Source organism: Adiantum capillus-veneris, chromosome 19 (genome assembly GCF_014529385.1).
Source record: "Adiantum capillus-veneris isolate H3 chromosome 19, ASM1452938v2, whole genome shotgun sequence".
In the NCBI taxonomy this organism is placed as follows: domain Eukaryota; kingdom Viridiplantae; phylum Streptophyta; class Polypodiopsida; order Polypodiales; family Pteridaceae; genus Adiantum; species Adiantum capillus-veneris.
The window spans coordinates 21,424,079-21,450,900 of record NC_140949.1 but is presented as its reverse complement, the minus strand read 5'-3'; the positions used below and the strand labels follow the sequence as shown (position 1 = coordinate 21,450,900).

The 26,822-nt window shown below is 45.4% G+C and overlaps 1 protein-coding gene across 2 annotated transcripts in view; it reads right to left on the bottom strand.

The window, feature by feature from the left end:
• Positions 1-2,459: 2,459 nt before the first annotated feature.
• LOC147433676 (DNA oxidative demethylase ALKBH2-like) overlaps positions 2,460-26,822 on the bottom strand; it is a 68,039-nt gene continuing 43,676 nt past the window's right edge. Inside the window, exons 2-5 of one of the 2 annotated variants that reach the window (XM_086489777.1) lie at positions 3,663-3,832; positions 3,435-3,551; positions 3,296-3,345; positions 2,460-3,203 (exon numbers count right to left, since the gene is read on the bottom strand). In XM_086489777.1, the coding sequence (XP_086345903.1) occupies positions 2,765-3,203; positions 3,296-3,345; positions 3,435-3,551; positions 3,663-3,832 (776 nt within the window). In that variant the 3' untranslated portion in view covers positions 2,460-2,764. Of the gene's footprint in view, positions 3,204-3,295; positions 3,346-3,434; positions 3,552-3,662; positions 3,852-26,822 lie in introns of both variants that reach the window. The other variant, XM_086489778.1, reaches the window with a different exon arrangement.

Genomic DNA, 26,822 nt, shown 5'->3' with positions numbered 1-26,822 from the left:
CATTGGTGGAACATTCAGTAAGAATCCTAGTTGTGGCACCTATAAATAGAACCAAATCTATTTTAAAACCTTTCTCAATTGTGTATGCAATCCCATAAGCAGCAACACAAAACCACAATAAGAGATGTTCCATGGCAAAGATTCAAAATGAAACGAGAACACACACACACACACACAGACAAAGTAAGCAAGCACAACAACATTCACAACCCCTACATGAGAAACACACAAGAAAGCAAAACCAACAAAAGCAAGGCCATCACTACCGTGCTAACTGAGACATTGATTGCACACAGAGCATAGTCCAAATTAGTTTTTGATCCGTCAAACATGTTTTCTATGTTCCTTTAATTTCCACAATGAAGTACATGTCAATACTACCTTTACATATTCAATCATGCAATAGAGCCTACACGCCCTGACACCTTTTGTAGCACATCAAAACAGGGCTTCAATGGGTTGAATTATGCCCATGCTTGGTGTAGCTAGAGACCATCACATAGTGTTTCCAAAGGGCAAGCGTTCCCATCTCCTCAACCCAAGAGCCCTCGTAGACACGTCGCCAAAGTGAGGGCATGGAGACAATATGCAATGTATGCAAAGTCTCCTCCGTACTTGACAATGGCTTGACAATGGCATTACCTACGTCCTATATGTTGAGCGCAATAAATGAGGGGTAGCAAAGGCCGCATCTTGAATGCGAATTTCTCAGTGCTTCTATCTCATGAATGATTTACTGTGCAATACAGCCTTAAGGCTCCCCTAGCACATAAAAACATGGTTCGATGGGCTAAATTTTGTCGAGTCACAATATAACCGACGACGAGCTCGCACTATAGCCGACGAGGGTCACATCACAAGATCCATGATTCACTTTAAACAGAGGATCACGCATCAAACAAAGACATTTCGTTTCAAACACCATGAGGAAAACAAAGAAGTCAAAAGGACTTACGAATTCCTTGGGATATAGAGATCCACATTTTCTCCCTCCTCGTTTTGCATTTTTCGTCAATGATAGGTTTCAATAAACAAGATGCAGAGGCGCAACCAAGCAAAGAGAACAACCTAATGGTCGACTTGAACCTTGTGAGGTTTATAGTGCCGCATTGGGGGGGGGGGGGGGGGGGGGGGGGGGGGGCAAAGAGAGAGAGAGAGAGAGAGAGAGAGAGCTTAAAATAGCCTTGAAAAGAAAAACCTTAAAATAGCATAAAATCCCTTGAATATATGCACAAGATTACTAGGATAAAGGGGCCAATATAAGGCCACCTAAGAGAGGGAGCCTAGATCTCGATCTCCGAGCTCAATTATAACAAGTCAATAGCTCATTTGATTCGCCTCGTCAAGAGCTTTTCGAAAAATTTGATCTCAACTTTTTTGACAATCGAAGCCGAATGTTATAGTTCCATTCGTGCATTCCTGTGTAACAAAAATGGGTGTGAAAATGAAAACACACCAACCCCAAAAGAAAGACATGGATGCTAACAAAGCTTAAAGTCACCCATTGCCCAATGAAAAGGTTTCATTTCAAATAAAATGGATGTTGAGCATCCTTTTTTAAATTGCACAAAAAGGGTCCAACTTTGTCTTATAATTGGGGTGTAATTGTTCTTTCTTTGAGGGGTGACTTTTTATTGGCCTCCTTACCCTACCTGCTAGCAACGAGAAAGGAGGTTGGGAATAAAGGGAGATCTATCGAGAGAGAGAGAGAGAGAGAGAGAGAGAGAGAGAGAGAGAGAGAGAAGAAGAAGAAGAGAATCTTAACATCATAGGAACTATCCAAGAGACCTCGAAGATCTATCCGTCGAGAGTTGGGGGGAGAGAGAGAGAGAGAGAGAGAGAGAGAGAGAGTAAGTAGGGGGACATTGGGGGTTTTGGTCGTTGTTTTTCTTTTTTTTTGGGGGGGGGGGGGGGGGGGGGACTATTCGACATGGCTTGAACTCAAGGATGAGAGAGCCCAAGGTGCCTGCCTTGAACTCCATACCTTTGGTTTGGGGTTTTTTTTTTTTGGGGGGGGGGGGGGGGGGGGGGCACTCAAGAACTCCCATCCCTCCTCTCTTTGTATAAGCATCTAAGATCTATCCATTGTGAGAGAGAGAGAGAGAGAGAGAGAGAGAGAGAGAGAGAGAGAGGAAGAAGAAGAAGAGAATTTTAACCTCGTAGGAAAGAAACAATCCCAAGAGATGAGGGGGGAACCTCCTAGATCTCAAGAACGAGAGAGAGAGAGAGAGAGAGAGAAAGGGAAGGGGGGGGGGGGCATCGCGATTCCCTCCTCTCGTTGTTTTAAGTATCTAACACACAGTGTCAAACGTTGCTTGTATGCCTGTTGAGGAAGAGCTACCAATTCAAAAACGATTGCAGCCTGCGTCCACAAGGAATTGTATAAAACATATTCTCTTCAAAGACACTTGGGACACCACCCACCTTCAAACACACTCGAACACAAAGAGAGGCGTGGATGACTTTGCAATGACAAGCCAGATTATGTCAGGGTTAGCATGAAGAGCCCTAAATATGCTTACAGGAAAGTTTTCAGCTCATGGGCTGAGAAGCGGATAATGTCCATGGCAGTAGTTTCTAAGTGACCATAGCTGAAGTACGCTGGCTTCCCCTGTGCTCACTAGAATAGCCATTGCAAGGCTATGAATCTGAACAGGATCAAGGTCATATGGACATTATCCTGCTAAGGACATCTTCTAGGACGCAGACAAGCAAATGAATGGCAGCTGCAGAATGCCTTCCAGCATGTTTGAGAGCACTTCCTTCATCTTTGTTCACTAGTGATGTACCTAAATGTTAGATTGATTCGGAGCCCATTCACTCTTTTGCGCTTTGGCACCGAGTGCTCCCAATCTCTTTGCGTATAGCCTTGCATTACAAATAATGAGCCATGTTTCAAGACAAACGTGTACAATTCCCTTGATGGCTTCTCCCAAACACCTTCTCTTATGCTCCCAACAGTTGACTTCCTCTTTGCACTTTGTGATTGGCGTGCAGAATTAGCTTTAAGCACGTCAAAAGCACTCTGTGAACCTGTGTCATGTACCACTGGTGTACAGCACAAATTCTGTGTTCTGCTGCCTTTTTTTCTAATTAGAAACTCTCTCTCTGCCCCTAGAGTTATGGATGCAATTGTCGGGGTAGATCCATATACCTTCTCATCATCAGCATGCCAAGCTGCATAGTCGTTGCCATTAGTATACCTGCATCTCACCATTGTGGAGTTTACTTTTAGCTCAGTCCTTGGCGGTAGAAAGCGAACGGTCAAATAAACAAGAGCAGCTGACGCACACACCTGTTCAATAGTACACTGTTAAACTTGGCAGCAGGCAATGCCGAATGCACCTGAACACATAAAAGGATTCTCCATTTTAGGGACACCACTATGGTATAGATTCGTAACATAGCGAATTCAAAAGGAGTCGGCATCCTACAGCATTTGCAATGATTTTCAAAACTGGAAAGTCCTCCCATTTGTAAACAATGGGCTGATAGCCACTGTACTTGTAAGTTGGCAGTCCTTCATCAGCAACATAGCATGTCTCCCTTGGCTGCACATATTTCACTGCAAATAAGAAAAAGTTGTGGTTGTGCTACCTGAGATTAGAAAAGTCCCTATAAATAACTAAGCTTAGCAGATTTCAAAGCATTTCAAGCTTAACCTGTTCACACTTTTGGCCATAGACACTCAATGTTGGTCTAATCCATGGCAGCTCATTATTCAGACTTTCCAAATACCCTGAAGCTTCTTTCCTCTCCAAAAAATTCTCAAAATAAAGTAAATCAGAACCATTTCCTAAGTCGAACTGCTTTGTTGGAGGCACGGTGAATCCTGCGAACATGTTTCAAGGCTGTAAAAAGGAAATAATGGCATTTGAAACAACCATGATAAACAAATTTCTCCATCTGCCTGTGCCTCTACATAGCAGTATCTTATTTCGACTCTTATAAAATGAGGAAAGTAGTATAAGTGCATTGAGTATATGTCCATCCCACCATTACGAATAGGGGCAACACACGTCTGTCATTTTCCTTCAAAAGACATTCAAAGAACGCCACTTCATTTCATATCTCTCTCTCTCTCTCTCTCTCTCTCTCTCTCTCTCTCTCTCTCTCTCTCTCTGGGAGGACATGGGTAGAGCCGATGCAGGAGTTGGGCACGAAGATGGCTTTTTACAAAGAGCACCTTCTCCAACTTTCGGGAGATGGGTTTGTGACTCGTCTGAGCTACATGGACACTCATTTGTCTCATGGTCTGCGATGTTGCTATTGGTCAGATTCGCACATCCTCACACCAACTGGAGACTGAGACGGGTAGATTCAGAGAGATACCGCCGGAGTCTAGGATATGTCAACTATGCGGTAGAGAGCCAGAGACAGAGCTACACTACATATGCCACTGCACTGTGTATTATGAGATACGAGGGCGCTTCCATTGCTTATTTAGGGAGGGTTTTGGATCCCTAGATAGAGTCATGAGGTATCACGATCAGAGATGCATTGGCTTATATCTACTTGAGCTACACCGACATAGAGACAGTCTCTTGAGGAGACATGGAGCACGACAGTCGCAGAGACAGATCACAGACTCCTTTGGATCGAGGGAGCCAAGAGACCAACCACCAGCAAAGGGTTGTACCCACATTCATACGAGAGGCACCCTCATTGACAGGGCGACTAAGCTCGGGAGATCGAGTCGACCACGACCGAGACACAGGAGCACACTCCATCGACGGAGACTCCAACAGAGGATCATAGGCATTCTAGCACGACACCCAGATTGTCATTGAGGGCCTATTTTACATTTTCACATTTCACATTTCACACTCATTTTCAGTTTTCATTTTTACTTTCAGTACTTTTTGTACTTGTACTTCAGACGTTGTATTAGATTCACCACTTTGTATCTGATGGTCTCATAGGTCATTTTGGCCTTTTGAAGACGTTAATATATCATTTCATTTCTCTCTCTCTCTCTCTGGAGCACACACGTCTATATATCTGTGTACAGTGATCCCCTGAGGTGCTAAGAGAATATAGCCTGCCTCAAGGCTGTACTCTCTCTCTCTCTCTCTCACAAAGAGGTCAAAGCTAGCTCTTCTCAAATACTCGGAGACTCACTTCGCCTTCAACTTCATTATGCTCCATTGCTTGAGTGTATGTAGTGAGGCATTGAGGGGACTCTTCATTAGTGATGAGTTCTTGGCAATACCCGAGGCAAAAAAGTGTCTATGGAGTGGCATGCCGAGGACGGGCCGACATACCAGAATGGTGGGAGGAAGTGAAGACAATCTCCAAAATGGTGAAGCCTATCATCCACCTCCTTTGAGTGTTGGATTCCATGAAACCTTGCATCGGCAAGATATATGAGGCCATGGACACCATGGTTGCCACTTTTAAAAAACTTGTGACCGACCCCGATAGGTAGTCACGAGTCACTTTTCCCTATGCTTTCCAAGTTTACTCTCTTGAGTTTGCTTTGGATCTTGATTCAAGCCTTGTGCATGTGCCATGTACTATGTATAATGTAGGTACGAGGAGATCCAAGAATTGTGTGTGTCAAGATGGAATGCTTACTAGTCTCCTCTTCATGCGGCTGCTTATGTAGTGGATCCACAATTCCAACAAGGGAACCAATGGAAGGACAAAGAGGTGATGCATGGTTGGCAAACCATCCTTGCGCGCCTTGTGCCCGATGGGTCTAGATGCATGAGACCAACTGTAAAGCAAGGTAGATACATTGGTCTTGCCATACCTCTAATTATCGTGGACGGTGAGGTGGGTCTCGTGTCCGAAGGATAAGCATCCTCCAAAGAGAGACAATCTACTCGAAAAAGGAAAGAGGGACCCCACCAACCTGCAAAGAAGGCCACTGTCACTCACCAGGAGTCCAACTCAACTAGAGGCTTTCCTTGCCAAATCCACAATCTCCGAAGTGGTGCCTCCTCAGTATTGAAAACAGGTCAACACAAGAGCACCTCTCGAAAGAGCCTACCGCTCTAACAGGCTGCCATTCAACATCCAGCTGCTCATCAAGTGGCACCTTACCCTGAAACTCCAATCTGATGCGATGGCCAGTCTCCGCAATGCTAACACCAAAGTCCGCTATTGTGCAACAATCAGGTCTCCTGGGCAGTATAACAAAGAGCAGGAAGAACACGGCCTTAACCTTCCAAAACGGCGTTCCGGATGCGTCCGGCTCCCAGAACGGAGTTGGGAACAAAACTTCATTCAGGAACGGGGTGTAACCATAACGCTAACCCAAAACCGCGCGGCGGGCAGCCAGAACGGTCAACTAAAAAAGTCAATGTTTCTTTCACTAGCATTTGGGGGCTTGGGGCTGTTTGAGGGCAGATTTGGGTCTATTTGGGGATAGTTTGGGGCTATTTGGAGGGCAGATTTGGGCTTTGGGGACTCGTCTCAAGCTTCCCCTCCTTCTCAAGCTCTCAACATCTCTCTCTATTGAGCTACTCTCCTTGCTAAAGCAATCTCTAGCTCCTACTTATTCTTTTTTTGCAAAAAGCACAACACCCTCAAAGAACAAATGTGGCTTCTACCTCTCTTTCCCAAGCTTCATCCCTCCCTCTCGTGTCTAAAGCTCCATTCCCCTCTCTCTCTCTCTCTCTCTCTCTCTCTCTCTCTCTCTCTCTCTCTCTCAAGATTCAAACTCCATCACCCTCTCTCAAGCTCCGTCATCATAAAACATGCCTAAATATGGTTCTAATTAGAGTGGTCAAATTCAAAATTTCAGCTTATAGTTTTCCACTAATATATGAGCTTCTAATACATATAATATATATAGTTTATTTGGTCGACCGTTCTAGTCCCCCTCCTCCCTCCTAGTCCTGTCCCGTTTTGCACCCTCCCATTACCGTGCCCCGTTCCGGTTTTGGGTAACTTTGCTCATGAGTGAGGGTCAAAAAACACCCACCAACCCTGATGAGAAGGTAAAACAGTCCGTCTCCCATTGTAGCCATGCCGGTCAGCGAGAATAGCCTCAGCAATCTCTCTCATACGGGCAGCAACCCCAGGATCCCGTAGGTAACGTCAATGACATGTGCACCAACCAACGAAGCGTTTGACCAACGGCATAAAGAACCTGCAAGGCCACCATCCCATCTAGCCCAGTCAATGTTTGCCTCTCACCTAGGTGACGCCCCTCTGAATCTGTCACATATGCATTCCAAGCAAGTGGTTGCCTAGGTATTGAATCAAATCAAGGCACAATTCCTTCCAAATCCATAGCAAGCAGCTCATAAATGGTGGCAAATGAGACGTATCCAAGGGTGCATCTGTAAAGATGAATCTGATGGAGGGGTGCCAAGCATAGTTACCTGGGGAACGAGGAACGGAATGGGCATGAAATGCCATTTACTCATGTGTGAAACACGGGACGGGGATTCAAAGCGGGAAGTTGGAGTGGAACGTTGAACGGACAACTGAAAATGGGCATTCCCTGTAACTATGGCGCCAAGCACCAGTAATATCCATAGACCCAAAATGAAGGGAGGCACGTTGGAGAGGGGGAATGGGGAACACACCCGAAACACAACACAATGGCCTCTATATAGCTCTGGGTATTCACAGCACCCCTGTCCTCTCGAAACACCTTAAACAAGTACAAATCACACTAGCAAGGCCTCGCCTACAAACTTCTCAATGCACACACAACTAACAAGATCACCACACCATACACATGTACCATAGCGGTTCATTTCGGCACTTCCAACTCACACAACACCTCTTACTCACTCTCTCTCTACACACACACACTCCGCCGGTTCGAGAGGCACACATACCCATAGCCGACACCGCAGAACAAAGACAAAAGCGGGAGAAAGAGAGGGGGGAAAGGGGAAAATTGACACCGCATAGGGTAAAAACCGCTTGATCTTGATCAAAAAACCTCTTACAGCATTTACACATGCCAAAATTACGGCCGGCTCGGGGAAACAAACATGCCCTTGAGGCTTCACAAGTAAATACTAAAACTGTCCAAAAAACTCTCCAAAAATCCCACGAAAGTGATTAAAATTTTTCTTTTTATAAACATGCCCGTCCATTTTCAGCAACTTTTTCCTCGTTGGCCCTTTCGGACACCAGACTTAGCAACTCTTGAGGAGGTCGGTGCTCCCTTGGTGGACCCTTACTTTTCCTCTCACATCCTCATGAGCCCCGGGAGCACTAGTGCTAGCACTGGTACTCCCTTGTCTCCAACAAATAAAAGGGGGAGCCCCTTGGGGGACCCTGTGCAAGAACACGCCCCAACGAGCTTTCCACAACCACCACCAGACGACGGGCCGCATAGCTGCACGAAGGACCACCCGTCGTCACCATGCAGCATCGAACAGCGTCGCTCATGCGCGCTCGCAAGTTGGTTAGGGAGGCGCCATTAGAGCTCTCCCTCTCCCTCTTTGCTTGACAATGGAAGGGTCTCAACCTTGTATATATAGCATCCTCCAAGGTGCTGCACCCCATGTGGCTTTTAGTGCGCCGCCACGTGGCACTGCCTCAGGAGCCACCCCCTCAAGTACCCTCCTAAAAACACATTAATCTTTACAAAAACCACCCTTTTTGCCCCTCTAAAATTGGCATAACTTCCTACTCCAAAGCCTGATGCTCACACCGCAAAGCCTAGCTGAAAGTTCCCCATGCTGACTTCGAACCCGCTAGCCCCTTCTGCATCTCGACTCTTCCAAAACCGCAAACAGAGAGCCCCAAACCGGAAGAAAACCATCTGATACTATCTCGTTTGCAAATGCTCCCAACTTTGGGGGGGCGTATCTTGGTGCCCACGATCCCGATTGACGAGCCGTCACTTTCGGCTATCTCCATATGCTGCATAAAACTCTTTGGAACCTTGGCGAGCCCAAAACGACTCTAATGTTACGCCTATCGAGGCGGTCAAAGCACATTAGAACTAGCCCCCTTGAAAACTTTGTCGGCCCATAACTTGCTCGTCTTAGCTCCAATTGGCGATCCAAAAAGATCGCATGCACCATAATTCGAGCACTTCAAGCCTATCCATTTGCATCAACTCTGGTCATCCATCTGCACCTGCCCAATCTGGCAAGGATCTGCAAATCACCCCACCTTCAAACTGCAATATCTTTCACCCCGTAGCTCCGATCAAGGAGCCGTCTGGACCGGCTTGAGAAGCACCTTGAGGACCACATCTTGCCACATATCCCAGCACTTAAGACACCTAGAGCAGCCAACCTAATTAGCTCTATATAGAGCCCTCCTAGCCTTAAAAACCATCAGCTCTGGTCATCCATCTGCACCTGCCCAATCTGGCAAGGATCTGCAAATCACCCCACCTTCAAACTGCAATATCTTTCACCCCGTAGCTCCGATCAAGGAGCCGTCTGGACCGGCTTGAGAAGCACATTGAGGACCACATCTTGCCACATATCCCAGCACTTAGACACCTAGAGCAGCAACCTAATTAGCTCTATATAGTATATAGAGCCCTCCTAGCCTTAAAAACCACCATAGGCATACATTCCCAGATACCCTTAGCTGCCTTGGACACTTCCACATGCTCTAGCACTTTGGCTTGCACCTATCAGCACACACCCATGCTTGTGCCCACTCCTAGCACCAACCATCTTTGGTTGCACCATCAATGCCCAACCCTTTTGTTGAACATTCATATTCAACTACAAACACACTCATCGAATTTGAAACGGCAACACTTAGCAAACAACTAAGCACACTGGAAAAACCACAACTATCTATACAAAGTATGTCCAAAGCTCTATCTCAACTGCACACCACCCCTCTTCAAGTGGATTCCCGAACCCCCTGGACTGTAACTAATGCACATTAGGTACTAAACCCTTGTCAAAGTACAACTTAAGCCAGACACTATTCATCCAGTGCCTAAGACACTTGGCATTTGCCTGCACCAATTGATAGATCCCATTAGGAAAGGGCCTTGTTCACTTTGTATGGACCTTTCCACTACCTCTTGAACTTCTTCTGGAAGGTGAAATCAAGGTAGCTTTCACACTTCATCACCAAGTCGCCTTCCTCTATCTTCTTGCTCGGCAGGTTTCGGTTGAACTTCGCAACGCGCTTCTCCCGCGCTTCACATAAAAATATGTTGCTACCTCTCGATTCATTGCAAGGCTTCAAGACTAGCAATCCGGTCCTGCAAAGCATTCTGTTGAGTAGCATCAACGCGCCCCATGCCCTTTAAAGCTCCTTACTGTGCATACACTAGAAGCACTGTCTCTTTGCCACAGACTAGCTCAGATGGTGTAAAATTTGTAGCCACCTTGTTGGACGTTCTATACGCCCATAGACACTTCTTAAGGTTAGCTTCCCATTTTGCCTCTTGCTTGTACACATACTTTGTAAGCATCTTGATGATCTGCCCATTGGCACTCTCCACTAGACCACTGCACTAAGGGTGATAGGGTGAAGAAAACAGATGTTGAATGCCAAACTTCTCCATTAAATCAATTTGCTTCGAACCCCCTTACCTCTATCGAAAATGAGCACCCAAGGCACTCCAAAGCGGCAACACATACAATCAAAAACAAACTCGGCCACTGTATGAGCATTCACCTCTTTAACCGCCTTGGCCTCGACCCACCTGGTAAGGTAGTCTATGGCTACCAAAATGTACTTCGACCGATGGCATCCAAACCCCACTTCTCAAAAACATCATGGGTTATGATAGCCCCCTGTGACTCGGCTACCAATCGTCTTTCACCCATGGACTGACAATTGTGATAGGTCTTGCACCAATAGTGCACATCCCACACAATAGAAGGCCACCAGAAATGTCACGTGCGCACTTCACTTGCGCCACGTGGACATGCTTATGCCATAGTCTAGCATCAGTCATAGCCTAGCTCAAGACTGAGCTTGGCACTTTGTGAGCCTCTACCAAGAGGTGCATGCCCAGGCCGGCCATAGTTGCATACCCTCTCTTGCACAGTACAATCATTTCAGCATGAGCATTTTCCAGAGCATAGAATCCTTTTTGCCAAAGTACACATTTTCACTTATTTATTAATAAGTGACTTTTGTTGAAAAAGTAGGTAGGGAAAATTGCTAAAGAAACTATAAAAGAAAACCATTGGGCACTCAATAGAGGCAGAGGAGCAGTAATCCAACAGCAAAAGGAGCCTCTCAACAGAAGTCCCAGCAGCAACTAGCGTTTTGCATCCACTGCAGAGCCTAGCGTTTTTGGGCAGTTTTCAGTCATCAGCATTTTTGCCATAGTACCAGCCCTTAGCCTCGTCGCGTACCAGATCCCCTTCCCGGAAGCAGATCCTCGCCGGAAAGCCATCCCTCGCGACAGAATTCAGTTTTCAGCCTCCTCGTCGCCACGATTCAGTACCGCATTTTCAGCACCAGTTTCAGCCCTACAGATCAGCCAGCGTTTCAGTTTTCAGCCCTTAGTACGCACGCACAACAGTTGTCATCGCGTCGTCACCACGAAGATCGTCATCATGGTTGTCGTCATCGACATAGTCCCAGATTTCAGCAAATTCTTAGCGATAGCACACCCCAGTAGTGGCCACCAACTGGATACACCTCGGTGTTTCTCTCCTCAACTTTGTACCTGAAAGTAATGCCATCTTGAGCATCGGTTGCCTTTGTAGAAACTTTGAACTGTAGTCCACACTACTTCCAATAATCCCTATTCGTGAACTGTGAACACATCATGTCCAAAATATAAAACTCCAATATAATGAACTATTGGAACACATCATGTCCATAATCTGACCAACAATAATGGATTGGTGCACTCATCCATAGTGTTTTAGACGTCTGATTGGTTCCCTGCCAAATGCATGTGCATTGAACTCCGACCAACGGATCCAAACACCAATAACTTGAACTCCAACACAAGGGTCCAAATTAATTATAGGGAGCATTGCTTGCCCCTCTCTACCACTCGCAAGCCTCTCTCTGGCTGAAGCTAGTGGTGACACCTGTCATTTGACTAGAAATCTGACATCGAGGCCACTATGGCCACCGGCACATGTTCCATGTCGATCTCCTCTGCCAAATATTTATTACCGTAATCTCTGTCCAGCTTGCCTTTATCCTTGTCTATCTGTGATTTTATGCTTTTGCATTTGGCTTCAAACTCTCGAGCCAAACAAAGCGTCCAATCACAATCATAATTGTGGTCGTACCTCTCAGGTATCGAGGCAGCTAACTAAGTATTGGTACTGCCATCCTTATATATACCTTCGTAAGTTCAAAATAGTCTGAACTCATGAATTATAAGAGGGAATAAAGCACTCATAAAACTATAAAAGCAAGGGACACAAGAAAAGAAAAGAAAAAACAAAAACAAACAAACTAAACTTGTTTGCTACGAAACAAAACTAGATAAAACAAAACGTTATTAACTTAAAAATGTTTTTAGAAAAGACATGCGTAGAATAAGATGACGCAACTTACTTGGCTTAAAACAAGTAAGTTGTCATCCTTGTCTAACTGACCTTTGCCGTTGTTCTCTAGCGAACTCCTTCATTTCTTTTGACTTCATAAACTCGAGCCAAACAAATTGCCGAGTTCCTTGAGAATTGTGCCAGTGTACACGCCGCTAAATGGATGGTTGACGATCCGTTATCCATAGCTTTTGGTCGTTGTTGTCGCGGGTCTTGAGCAAGGGGATGCCTCGTTGAAGTTGCAAAACTTGGTATTTCGTACCTTTTCACACTCCAATAGGCCGCAAAAAATCCCAAGCCGGAAGAAACTCCCAAGCCGCACAAACCACTCCTCTGCACTAATCACAGCTGCTCCGCACCCTCTGCAATCCCTCTCTTCAAATCCAATCTACTCGCCTCCAAGTTGTTCCTCACGGCACGACACTTCCCTTGCTAGGTCTCCAAGCCTCTATAGGTGCTGGCCCACTGTCTGTGTTTTAAAAACGCTTCATAGGCACTCACCGTATGAAGCAAGCTCCCAGTGGAGCGGGAATTTGTGCCAGCAATCAGCGTTTTGAAACGCTCAGAGGGGGGGAGTCATTGTCGAGCACTGCGTTTTGGAACACGAAGCAGAGAAGCACTTGGGGGGAGACGTTGTAGATCACACGCCCTTGCGTTTCAAAACGTAGGGAACCGAGAGAATTCTGTCACTGCGAGCGATGGGGGAGGCTAGCTGTGGCGTCTCAAAACGCACAAGGGAGGGGGAGGCGCTGACGCGCAGGGCGTCTCAACACGCACAGAGGAGGGGAGGCACTGCCGGGCGCGGCGTTTTAAAACGCATGGCCTAGGGAGATGTTGACGCCTGCTCTGCTGTCGGAAAACGCTAACGATAGCGTTCTGAAAAGCTAGAGACCTCTAGAGGGGCTGGGAGCGCTTTGGCGAGTGACTGTTTGCAGTAGGCGGCCCACTATTCAAGCAGCCTTTTAAAACGCTAAAGGGCAGGGACAATGGGGGGAAGTGAACACCGGTGATGAGGGAGGTCTCACAGCTCTCTCTGGACTGCTCCTCCACGCCAAGGCTTCAAGCCGCCCGCTCTGATACCATGTCAAAGTCGACGATGCGGAAGCGTAGAGGCCAAGGGGAGTGAGCACGAGAGAGAGAGAGAGAGAGAGAGAGAGAGAGAGAGAGAGAGAGAGAGAGAGAGTCTCCTGAACCAATCAACTTTGGCAATGAATAATTGAATGTGTGTATACAATGGAGGCAAGGAGTTGCTTATATAGCAATCTCACTAAATTGCCCTACCCAAGACTTTGACAAATAAGTAAAAATAAATACCTAAAAGGCAAACTAAATAATGGGATCACATTGGGCAGTTACTTGAGATGTCAAAACTCTAACAAACGGGACATAGCCATTACACCTATCAATGGCAAACTTCATTTGCATTGTCAGGGGTATTTAAGTGTCACAAGACGTGCACCAAGTGCCAATAGAAAAGAACAAACTGAACAGACTTTTAGGACTTTAATAACAACTGAGCTGAAAGAGAGAGAGCACGACACGCGACACGGAGTGGCGAGATTCCACCCCAGAGAGTATTGGTCCCAAACCTTGGCACCCCTTTCGGTATTTCTTTATATTGCATCAACACAATACAAGCCGGTACCCCAGACTCTGCACCTTCTCCAGGAAGCATGCCAGAGAATGAGCCCATCGCCTCATATTTAAAGGCCCTAGGCCCCAAAAGCAATTTACATGAAAAGCCTTCAAACTCAAAAGCTTTTGGTCCAAAAGCAATGCCAAAAAGCTGTCAGCGTCAATCATTGAATTCCGTACAACTGCCACGTCAGCATTCTCAATGCGTTTTGCAAAAATCTGCCACGTTAGCACTGTCAGCGAAATTTCACGTTTTTCGTACTGCTACCACATCATCAGTTTTTGTGCAAGTGAGGGTCCAGCTTTATTTTTAATTCCTTTATGTCTCTTGGGCCCCATCGAACAAGGTCCCATAAGTTGGTAGGACTTCTTCTTTTGATACTTGTTCTTCTTAGGGTTTAGGCCCCTCGGCCGGGATCTGCAAGTTGGCTCCATTCTTCAGGGCTTTGACACGTCAGTAGTTTGTGACATCCCCCTCCCCTTCTTGAAAGTAGTAATCGTCCGCAATTACAGCATATCTGAAAAACAACTCAAGTTAGCTCAAAAAAATTTGAGGGTCATTCCGAGGGACAATCAATTTGCTGTTTTTTTTGTTAAGGAGTTGGCTTCTCCTTTCGGCTCTTTTGATCAAGGAGTTGGCTTCTCCTTTCGTCCAGATCGAAACTCTTGATATTCCGGCATAGTAAAATTAGCCATCACACCCAGACCGCATTGATCTTCCACGAGTGTCTTGATGCACTAAAATTACATACCCAGGCAATCTCATCCAATTAGGAATATTCAGTGGCACATCACAATGCAACACAAATGCTCACATATGCATGTTACAAGACATAGAAACATAAAGTCACCGATGAACACTCCTCCCGCATAACCTAACAAGGTCCGGGCCGGGAGATATTCAACGACTCCCTCATCACTCCTCCCGTATAACCTAAAAAGGTCCGTGCCGGGAGATATAGAGGCCTTTTACAACCAAACGCCCCCCAAACCGCAGCCTGCGTCGTTTGGAGGTGCTGAGAGTAACCATTGCTCAGACTTCTTAATACTCCTCCCGCATAACAATCTAGGTCCGGGCCGGGAGTAACAACAACAATATTTTTCAAGCATACAACTAAACGCTCCCCAAACATCCCGTCTACGTTGTTCGGAGGTTTTCTAGCATACAACGAAACACTCCCCAGACATCCCATCTGCGTCGTTCCGAGGTTCAAAGCAATACCAAAACAAAATTTCTAGCTACTCCACCCGGGAGTAAAACCACCAATCAATGAAACCAGTATTAAAACCAGAGTCAGACAATTCAAATCGGCACCAAGACAAGTTTAAAGTAGATAGCATCCATTTCAAACAATACTTTCTCAAACAATGTTCAAAAATATCTAACTAGAAAACAACTAGAGAGGTTATTCAGGGCTTTGTTTGGACAACCGAACTTTGAGGACAACTAGCTTGCCCTTCTGCATCACGGTAATGGTTAGGTTCCGAACCTGGAGAGTCGCATCATTCTTGTCGTGCCGGGGTATGCCCAAGAGAACATCGCAATTGCCCAACTTTATAATGTGGAAATCAATTTTTCATGATAATCTTGGATAGTCACTAGAAGAGCACCAATGAGCGGTACCACTTTCTGAGTTTGCCCCGTGGCTAGCTCAACTTTAATTTCTCCACCCTCTGCATCATAATCAAAGTACATTTGCTTCAAGAATTCTAGATCGATGAAGTTTTTTGTAGCCTGGGGTCAAAGAAAATAAGGGCTTTGAAGCGACTGACTTTGTCATATGCTCCGCACAGTTCATTTGTACTCTCAAGGCGTATGCCATAGATATCAAGGACTGGCTTTATAGCAAGTCTAGCTCTCTTAGCTGGAGGTGGCGCTGTGGATCTATCGACCGTTGGTGCGGGCGTCGGCTCCGCTGGTCTATCAGTGCGATGGGGACAACTAGAATGGTTATGAACTGTTCAAAAGCATCCAAAGCATCGATCTTCTTGTAGTAAGGTGTCTCGTTGATGAGGCGTCAAACGAGGCATTTGCGGTTGATTTTCACGAGACTCTCAAGAATTTGTTCGTTGTTGCCGAGAGTTGTGGTTAGTGGCTAAAGGTTCTTCTGTGGTAAACTCTAGCTTTCCCTTCATCAGTTTGTAGCCGGCCGCGGCATGGTCCATAAGTTCTTGCATGGTGGAGACTTGCTTGGAAAGACAATATTCTTGCAATGGTGATGGTAGTCCAATGGTGTAACGCTCGCATTGGGCCTCCAAGGGGACGATCCTAAAGAAGGACACTGGAAGGTACACGTCAAGAAACCTTTGGTTAGAGTCGTCCATGGTTCCGGTGGCAAGCATTTTCAAGTTGCCCCACTCTGCCAAAATCCGGACTTCAAACATAGAAGTCATGTAACTGCGTGCAAAAACTGTCTTGAGAGCTTGCCAAGTCCTTGGAGCATGCGGTTGTGTCACGATTGAACTCCACCATTGCATAGCATTATCTTTAAGAAATCCTACTGCTCAAGAAATCTTGGATTCTTCTGTATAGTTCCCTAAAGCATAGATGTTGTCGAATTGTTGTAGGAACTGCAATGCTTTCTTTTGATCTTTCACCCCAAAAAAAGTGAAAAATTTGATTGTCATGCCGCCATCCTTGAAATCTTTGGGTTGGTTACGTGCATATCCTGAGTATGGATAATAAGGGTATCCATATGGGCTCCAACCATTGTAGCCTGGGGGCGGTGTGGTGGTGGAGGTGGGGGCAATGGCAGTGGCAAAGGCGGTTGCACTGGATCAAGGTCAGATGGTTGCACCATATTCCTCAAGACTCCCCCGATCAAAACAGACGGCTGGGAAGATTGCCGATTGGAAGCTCTCGTACTTTTTGGTGCTGGAGGAGGAGGTACCACCTGTGATATCAGAGGGGGTAACATGTAATTCAAAAATTGTTGAAAACTTCGCAACATCGGAAGATTTTGCTAAGGATGCCGCGAAAGAATATCGTGAAGCTCGTTGATAAGAAACTACCAATGTTTTGATGAATCCATGAACGCGATGTCTTGGGTTCTTTATGGCTTATGCCCTATAAGACATGAGCAGTGAAGACGAAAGCGCGCCCGATGTGCGATGAAGTAAGGGTGGGAGTGGCTAATAAGTCCGTGGTCGGAGCACGAAGATTCTTCAAATAAAATTCCAGTAGCCTTTGGAAGCGTCAGTTTGCTCTGTTTGCTCTTTTGTAGGACCGGTATGCTTTCAGAAAAGCACACGCCTGATACTCTGATACCACTATCACAAGACGGGCATTACGTGCCAATAGAAAGAACAGACTGAACAAACTTTTAGCACTTCAATAACATCTGAACTGAAAGAGAGCACGACATGCGACACGGAATGGCGGAATTCCACCCTAGAGAGTATTGGCCCTAAACCTTGGCGCCCCTTTCGGTATTTCTTTACATTGCATCAACACAGTATAAGGCGGTACCCCAGACTCTGCACCTTCTCCAAGAAGCATGCTAGAGTATGAGCCCATGGCCTCATATTTAAAGGACCTACGCCCCAAAAGCAGTTCACATGAAAAGCCTTCAAACTCAAAAGCTTCTGGTCCAAAAGCAAAGCCAAAAAGCTACTAGCGGAAATCACGGAATTCCGTACAACAGCCACATCAGCACTATCAACACGTTTTGCGGAAATATGCCACGTCAGCACTGTCAACGTAATTTCGTGTTTTCCGTACAATTGCCACGTCACCAGTTTTTGCACAAGTGAGAGTCCAACTTTAACTTTTTTCCTTTATGTCTCTTGGGCCCCATCGGACAGGGTCCCATAAGTTGGTAGGACTTCTTCTTCTATTACTTCTTCTTCTTAGGGTTTAGGCCCTTTGGCCGGGATCTGCAAGTTGGCTCCATTCATCAGGGCTTTGACACGTCAACAGTTTGTGACATTAGGACACAAGGACTTCTATATCATGCCTTTGGAAGGGTATGACATCCTCCTAGGAGTCCCTTGGTACCATAAGAACAACGCCGTGGTCGACTATCGAGCAAAGAAAGCAACCTTGACGAATAAAAAGGGCCGAAAAATTGTACTTGATGTAAAACTGAAGGGCAAGTCCATCCCTATTGCATCACCTTCGGCCATTTCCAAATTAATGAAATCCGGTCTCTTTATTTACTCGATCTATTTGAAAGAGTTAAATGATGAATACAGAACTACCATGTCTAAACTTGACAAAGAACTCCAAGATTTTCTCCACATGCATGCTGATTGTTTCTCTGAGGGCCTGCCAAGCGAGTTACCTCCATCTCGTCCTGAGGATCACACTACTGATCTGATTCCTGGAAGCGCACCACCGAACCGGCCACCTTACCGTGTTAGCCGAGCCCAGAATGAAGAGATCATGAACCAAGTGAAAGACCTCCTAGAAAAGGGTCTTATCTTCACCCTATTGCTCTCCGGTATTGTTGGTATTAAAGAAAGATGGATCTTGGAGAATGTGCATTGATTACAGAGCTCTCAATAAAATCACTATCAAAAACAGGTTTTCGATTCCAAGGATCGACGATATTCTTGACCGACTTCAAGGATCCTCTTATTTTGCAAGATTGATATGTTGAGAACATGGATGAGATGTATAAGAAGATTAAAGTTGCCTTGGAGAAGACTCGGGCAAAGCAGAAAAAGGCTATTGATTGTCACCGTCGTGAATTGCTACTATCACTTGGTGATTGGGTTCTGTTAAGGTTCGAAAAGGCAAGGTTAAAGAAGATGAAGGGCAAGGAACGGCTGTTTCCTAAGCTCAGCATGCGTTACTACGGGCCTTTTCAAGTGCTTGACAAGATCAACGATGTGGCTTACAGGCTGAAATTGCCTGATGCATGGAAGATTCATAATGCGTTTCACGTGAGTCTTCTAAGACCCTTCGTGGGTGATGTGCCAGAAGATATGCCAGTTGAGGATCAACTGGAAGTTGAGGAACTTGATGAAATCCTGGTACCTGAGCAATTTTTGGCACATAAGGACAGAAAAGTTAAAGGACAAGTTGCAAGACACTATTTGGTGAAGTTCAAGAACTATCCGCCTATGGATACAAAGTGGATGGAAGAGCCTGAACTGTCAGAGTCACCAAATGTATTGCAGCTTTACCTTGAAGCCTTTGGGTTACAGCCTACTTATGCCCCAACTCAACGTGTGCAAAGGAGGGGTAATGATAGAGCTAGTACATCAAATGTACATATGAATTCAGTGCCATAGATGGAAATGGCAAAAGTATGAAGGCCTCATTAAGTCATTTGTATCTATGTATGTTACGACCTTTCTTGCGGATACATGCGATGATAAAAGAGTGTTAATAGCACAAGATCATCAGTGGCGTGTATTTATGGTATGCAATCGAGGACGTTTGCGATTTCAAGAGGGAGGTATGTCATGAGGACGTGGCAGTTATTAACCATGTCACAGAGATGTGGCAACTGCTAACCTTGGTTGTTGGTTTCTTTCCAATGGGGTTTATTTTATTTGTTTTGAGACCCTCTTTTTGAAGTAGCAAACGGTCGGACATTGTATGGCCAATGTGAACGGTAGATTCACCCGCAGACGGGAAGTGGTCGGCACTGGAATTCGTATGGTAAGAGGATGTCTAGGCTCAGAGCAAGATCATATAGGTCCCCCCGTCGCACTTAGCAAGTTGGTGGATACTAGGAAGTGAACTCAATTAAGGCGTAAAGTCAAGGTGGGACTACCAACAAAAAGTATCCGACAGTTGGGCCACATTGCACTTTTGGATGCGGTCCCAATGAGGATAGATGGTCAGAAGACCAGTGGGAGCCCAACGGAAGCATCTCCTAAAATTTAGGGAATTGCTATTTTGGGCCGTGAAATGTGTTCGCGTCATTACCTCCGGTATGATTAGGGGAACATTTTATAACTCTGCCGCCAAGTCAACTGACGTGTCGGTTGGGATATTTTTAAGCGGCGAACCCGAAACGGGAAAATGCTTGAAAATGCGCCAAGTGTCGAAATTTCATGCAGTTTCCTCTTGCAAAAAAATGGGCGCTGATTTTTAAGCTAGGAGAGGCCTCATTTCAGTTTTTTGTCACAGGTTAAGAGCTATGGAGTGCTTCCTTTCCCTCTCATGTACAGTGTGGTGCTAGAAGTGATGCCCTGCACACTACACACTGCTCTCTCTCTCCCCTACGTGCAGTTATGTGATGCCCCACAAGAGGGCTACTCATTTGACTGATGTACAGCTGTGTGGGTTCATGCTTTTGTGCTGAGGCAAGAGCCTCCTTGAGCAGGAACAGGGGTAGCTAGCTGCTGCTCCAAAGCAAGCACTGGTGAGGGTCATAACCTCACCGTACAGGTGCAAAATCAGCGCTGTGTATGCGCTGTAATTTTACTGTTTTTCAGCCATACGGACGCCAGGACCATTGGGAATCGTGCCCCACTGGCAGAGGACAGTTAGGGGACTATTTGGGGCTGAAAACAGGGCAAGAACCAGTAAATACAGCGTGCTGAATTTACTGTTTTTGGACAGGAATCAGAGGGTATACGCCAGTAGAAGCGAGTTCCAACGGGGGAATTGGTTTCGCGCAAGTTTTGGGGCTGTTATGCTGCCGAAATTTGGCCAAAACAGGCGATATCTAGTGGGATACAGTCAAAGGATTCCCAGGACTCTTCTTTGTACTTTACCCTCCTAAAGAATAAAGAAATACCGAAAGGGGCGCCAATTTTGGGGCCTGCAGGTTGTCGGCGTCTGCTCGGAGCATTCTAGCTTCTGAGCCGTGTGTGTGATTAAGTGTTAATTCCCGTTACAGGTCTCTTTTGCAAAGTGCTCTGTGTGTGTGTTTAAAGTAAAGAATTTCGGGTGAAAGCCAACGTCTACCGCCCCACGGGCCGGTTACAGTGCCTCACTTTTAACAAGGGGGGATGTCACATGCGCACTTCACATGTGCCACGTGGACATGCTTCTGCCATAGTCTAGCATCAGTCATAGCCTAGCTTAGGACTGAGCCTGACACTTTGTGAGCCTCTAGCAAGACATGCATGCCCAAGCCGGTCATAGTTGCATACCCTCTCTTACAGAGTACTGTCATTTCAACATGACCATTTCCAGAGCATAGAACCCTTTTTGCCAAAGTACACATTTTCGACTTATTTATTAATAGCTGACTTTTGTTAGAAAAGTAGGTAGACAAAATTGCTGAAGAAAACCATTGACCACTCAATAGAGGCAGAGGAGCAGTAATCCAACAACAGATGGAGCCTCTCAGCAGAAGTCCCAGCAACAGCTAGCGTTTTGCATCCATTGCAAAGCCTAGTGTTTTTGGGCAGTCTTCAGACATCAGTGTTTTTGCCATAGTACCAGCCCTTAGCCTCGTCGCGTACCAGATCCCCTTCCTGGTAGCAAAACCTCGCCGGAAAGCCATCCCTAGCGACAGAATTCAGTTTTCAGCCTTGTCATCGCCATTGTCCTCACCGTCATCGCCACGTCACAAAACCGCATTTTCAGCCCCTTACATCAACGCCAAGTTCAGCCCTACAGATCAGCCAGCGTTTTAAGTTTTCAACACTTAGTACGCGCGCGCAACAGGCGTCATCGCCACGGAGCAGTCATCGTTTCACAAACTGCTGACGTGTCAAAGCCCTAAAGAAGGGAGCCAACTTGCAGATGTCGGCCGAGGGGCCTAAACCCTAAGAGGAACAAGTAACAGAAGAAGAAGTCCTAACAACTTATGGGGACCCCGTCCGATGGGGTCCCAAGTGACATAAAGGATTAAAATAAAGCAGGACCCACACACACAGGAAAAGCTGACACATTTCCGAAAATTACGTTGGCTAATGACGTGGCAGGCTGCACAGATTTCCGCGTTCTGCATTGGCTGATGACGTGGCAAGCTGTACGGATTTTCGTGATTTACGCTGGCAATTTCTTGGCTTTGCTTTTGGACCAGATGCTTTTGAGTTTGAAGGCTTTTCACTGTAAACTGCTTTTGGGGCCTAGGGCCTTTAAATATGAGGTTAGGGCTCATTCTCTTGCATGCTTCTTGGAGAAGGTGCAGAGTCTCGAGTACCGGCTTGTATTGTGTTAATGCAATATAAAGAATTACCGAAAGGGGCGCCAAGGTTTGGGGCCAATACTCTCTGGGTTGGAATTCCGCCACTCCATGTCGCGTGTCGTCTCTCTCTCTCAGTTCAGTTGTTATTGAAGTGCTAAAAGTCTGTTGAGTTTGTTCTTTTTCTATTGGCACGTGGTGCCCGTCTTGTGACAGTGATATCAAAGCATCACGCATGTGCTTTTCTGAAAGCATACCGGTCCTACAAAAGAGCAGACAGAGCTATTGGAATTTTATTTGAGGTATCTTCATTCTCTGGCATGCTTCCTGGAGAAGGTGCAGAGTCTGGAGTACCGGCTTGTACTGTGTTGATGCAATATAAAGAAATACCGAAGGGGCGCCAAGGTTTGGGGCCAATACTCTCTGAAGTGGAATTTCGCCACTCCGTGTCGCGTGTCGTTTCTCTCTCTCAGTCCAGTTGTTATTGAAGTGCTAAAAGTCTGTTCAGTGTGTTCTTTTTCTATTGGCACGTGGTACCCGTCTTGTGACAGTGGTATCAGAGCATCAGGCGTGTGCTTTTCTGAAAGCATACCGGTCCTACAAAAGAGCAGGCAGAGCTATTGGAATTTTATTTGAGGTATATTCATTCTCTGGCATGCTTCCTGGAGAAGGTGCAGAGTCTAGAGTACCGGCTTGTACTGTGTTGATGCAATATAAAGATATACCGAAAGGGGCACCAAGGTTTAGGGCCAATACTCTCTGGGGTGGAATTCCGCCACTCCGTGTCGCGTGTCGTCTCTCTCTCTCATTACAGTTGTTCTTGAAGTGCTAAAAGTTGTTCTTTTTCTATTGGCACGTGGTGCCCGTCTTGTGACAGTGGTATCAGAGCATCAGGCGTCTGCTTTTCTGAAAGCATACCGGTCCTACAAAAGAGCAGACAGAGCTATTGGAATTTTATTTGAGGTGTCTTCATTCTCTGGCATGCTTCCTGGAGAAGGTGCAGAGTCTGGAGTATCGGCTTGTACTGTGTTGATGCAATATAAAGAAACACCGAAAGGGGCACCAAGATTTGGAGCCAATACTGTCTGGGGTGGAATTCCGCCACTCCGTGTTGCGTGTCGTCTCTCTCTCTCTCAGTCCAGTTGTTATTGAAGTGCTAAAAGTCTGTTCAGTCTGTTCTTTTTCTATTGGCACGTGGTGCCCGTCTTGTGACAATGGTATCAGAGCATTAGGCGTGTGCTTTTCTGAAAGCATACTGGTCCTACAAAAGAGCAGACGGAGCTATTGGAATTTTATTTGAGGTATCTTCGGGCTCCGACCCCGGGCTTATTAGTCACTCCCACCCTTACTTCATCGCGCATCGGGCACGCTCCCATCTTCATCGCTGTGTCTTACAGGGCATAAGTCATAAAGAACCCAAGACTTGGAATTCATGGATTCAGCAGAATATTTGCAATTTTTGCTCAACCAACTCCACAACATTCTTTCACGGCATCCTCAGTAGGCATGGACAAGTCCGAGTGTTGTCTGTGGGAGAGTTACCCGACATCTGTCCTGTGGTGAACGCTTGGCACAAAGGTGTGGACATGGGAGAAGCCTACATTGATGGAGGTGCTCAAGTCTGTGTGATCACACAGTCATGTGTCGAGAGACTAGGTCTCATTACATGCGGAAGCTCTGGGTTTCGGATTCGACTAGCAAACCATGCCAAAGTGAAATGTTTGGGAATGATCAAGAATTTGGAAGTTGAAGTCTTTAACGTGAAGGTTATGGTGAACTTTCATGTTATGCCAGCTAGTCTGGGAGCCTTTCCTCTCATTTTGAGACGACCTTGGCTAAGAGTTGTTGGTGCCGTGCAAGATAAGGGCAAGGGTACAATCGGTGTGCATGGCAAGAAGGGTGAAAAGAAAGTGTTTGATATGACTACCAAACAACGGCACTTGAAGATGTGAGTGAGAATGATAAGTCCGAACTACCAGTGATGATAGTTCTGAAGACTCAGAAAGTAGCACTACTTCGAGTTTCAGTGATGAGGATGAAGTGTCATTCTTGTTGTTGGACGAAGAACAAAAAGAAATTAGTGAAGTGTTGCAAATATCAGGGAATATAAATGCTTCAAGCCGTTTAGAGCAACTTGAAGTGTTGATCCAATCTAAACAAGAACTGCCACTGAAGAAAGAGTTGATTCAAAATATGACGAGTACTCATTTGACACAAGGAGAAAGAAAGGAGTACTTAGCAATGTTGGATAGGTTTCCAAATCTTTTCATTACCTCATATCAGGAAATACGGGGTTTTGTCGAGGATCCTATGAAGATCGAGCTAGTTGAAGGGGCAAAGCCAATACGGCAGAAATTAAAAAGGATGGGTGAGGAACAGATGAATGTTTTAAAGGAAGAAGTAGATAAGCTTTTGGATGCAGAGTTCATTGTGCCAATGGATAATGCTGAATAGGTGAGCCCTGTAGTAGTCACCCCAAAGAAAGATGGGCGTTGGAGAGCTTGTGTTGATTACAAGCCACTAAATGCGGTGACCAAGAAAGATCCTTACCCTTTGCCTTTTATTAATCAATTGCTTAGATGCAGTAGCTGGTTTTGAAAGATACAGTGTCTGTGATGGGTATTCAGGATACTTTCAGCTTATCCTTGCTCTTGAAGACCGGAAAAAGACTACTTTCATCACGCCATGGGGTTGTTTCTGCTTTTGTTACCTTCCTTTTGGGTTGACAAATAGGCCGGGAGCTTTTGAAAGGAAAGTGGATCGGATCCTTACCCCATTCCTTGGAAAGTTTATCAAAGGGTTCATAGATGATTTCTGCGTATACAGTTCAAGGAAAGAGCATGTCCAAAAGCTTGAAATGACTTTTGCAAGGTACGATGAATGCGGGGGTCGGCTAAACCCTAAAAAATGTCATTTGGCACAGCCACGGGTGAAGCTTCTTGGGCATGTTATTTCAGAAAATGGGATTGAAGCAGACCCAGAGAAAGTGGAGGCTTTGTTGTTATTGTCATCCCCTAAAGATACCAGACAGTTGGCCACTTTTATACAGAAAGTTAAATATCTGTCTCGTTTCATACCTTTGGCATCACAGCTATTGTATCCCTTACAGCAAACAGTTAAGAATGATCCCTTGGAGTGGTCTCATGAGTGTGACGATGTTTTTGACAAGGTTAACGAAGTTTTGAGTACGTTACCTATTATGCAAGCTCCTGACTGGAAAAAGGAGTTTTATGTCAAACCATCAGTGGAAGATGATGCTATTGGAGCTATCTTATTATAAAGGGGGAAGAAATCTTAGTATATGAAGCCTGTTCATTATACTAGCAGAGTGAAGACTCCTCATGAAAGAGATTTTCCTGAAATTGAATTGGTGATGACCAGTATGGTTTATGCTTGTGGGCGATTCAAGCACTATTTGTTGCAATAGTCATTCACCTTTCTTACCAGTTATTCATTACTTCCCCAACTGTTCAATAATTTCAAATATATCAAAAACAGTGATGAGATGGGTGATTAAGCTCCAGGAGTTCCAATTCACCTTTTTGGTGGAGGAAAGTACTTGGGCTATCTTAGTAGACCTTCTTACCTATAAGGATACTCCGGTTTTAGTCAAAGAAGAAGTGGTGCAAAAAAGGAAAGTCGAAACTCCTGTCATCTCTAATGCTTCATTCTTGTACTTTGATTGTTCTTATTGAAGAAGTCATGATGCTGCTTCAGGAGGCATTGTCATTTATGATGCACAAGGGAAGCTTATGAGGAAGCAAGGGTTAAAACTCGACGCAAAAAGTAACAATGAAGCAGAATACATGGCTTTTGAAGATGATTTGCATGTTTGCTTACAATTGGGAATTAGACGCTTGCAAATTAAAGGAGATGCTTTGTTGGTTGTGAAGCAAGTGTTGGGAGTATGGATAAGAACCCTAAATTGAAAAATTTATGCTTCAAAGTGAAAGCGTTGCTCAAAAAGCTTGAAGCATGGAGTTTGCAGCATATTGAGAGGTCTCTAAATGAAGAAGCTCATGATGCTGCCCAAGAGATCATCACTTGTGTGTTTGTGAAAAAGACAGATGCCTCTTTATATGATGGGAGGGAAATCTTATCAAAGGAAGTGGATTTTCTATTGACAGGTGTTCTACCTGAAGGTTTACCGTCTTCTAAAAAGTATGCATTCGTAAGAAAAGCCAGGAAATACAAAATGCTTGATGATGTGCTTTACATGAAAGGAGGTGATTTGGTTTTGCGTCATGTGCCTTAAAAGGAGCAGATTTACAAAATCCTGGAAGAAAATCATGAGGGATCTTGTGGAGGCCATTTTGCTATGAAGATCATGTTGCGTAAGGTTTTGCAAGAAGGTTATATATGGCCGAGTATTCAACGGGATGTTAATCATTGGTGCAAGTCGTGTTTGCCTTGTCAAAGGATTGGAAAGAGAATCTTGAAGCCTAAATTGCGAAAGACAATTCTAGCTTTTGACGGGTCTGAGAAATGGGGTCTCGATGCCATTGAACCCTTACCTATGACTAGCAAAAGAAATGCTTACATCTTGACCGCAGTGGATTATTTCTCACGATGGACAGAAGCCAAGGCTGTCAAACAAATTACCAATAAAGAGATGGAAAGGTTTGTTTATGAGTACATATGTTGCAAATTTGGTGTGCCACTAGAGCTACTTTCTGATAGAGGACGAGGATTTAGAGGAGAGTTGTTTGATTTCTTATTCAAGAAG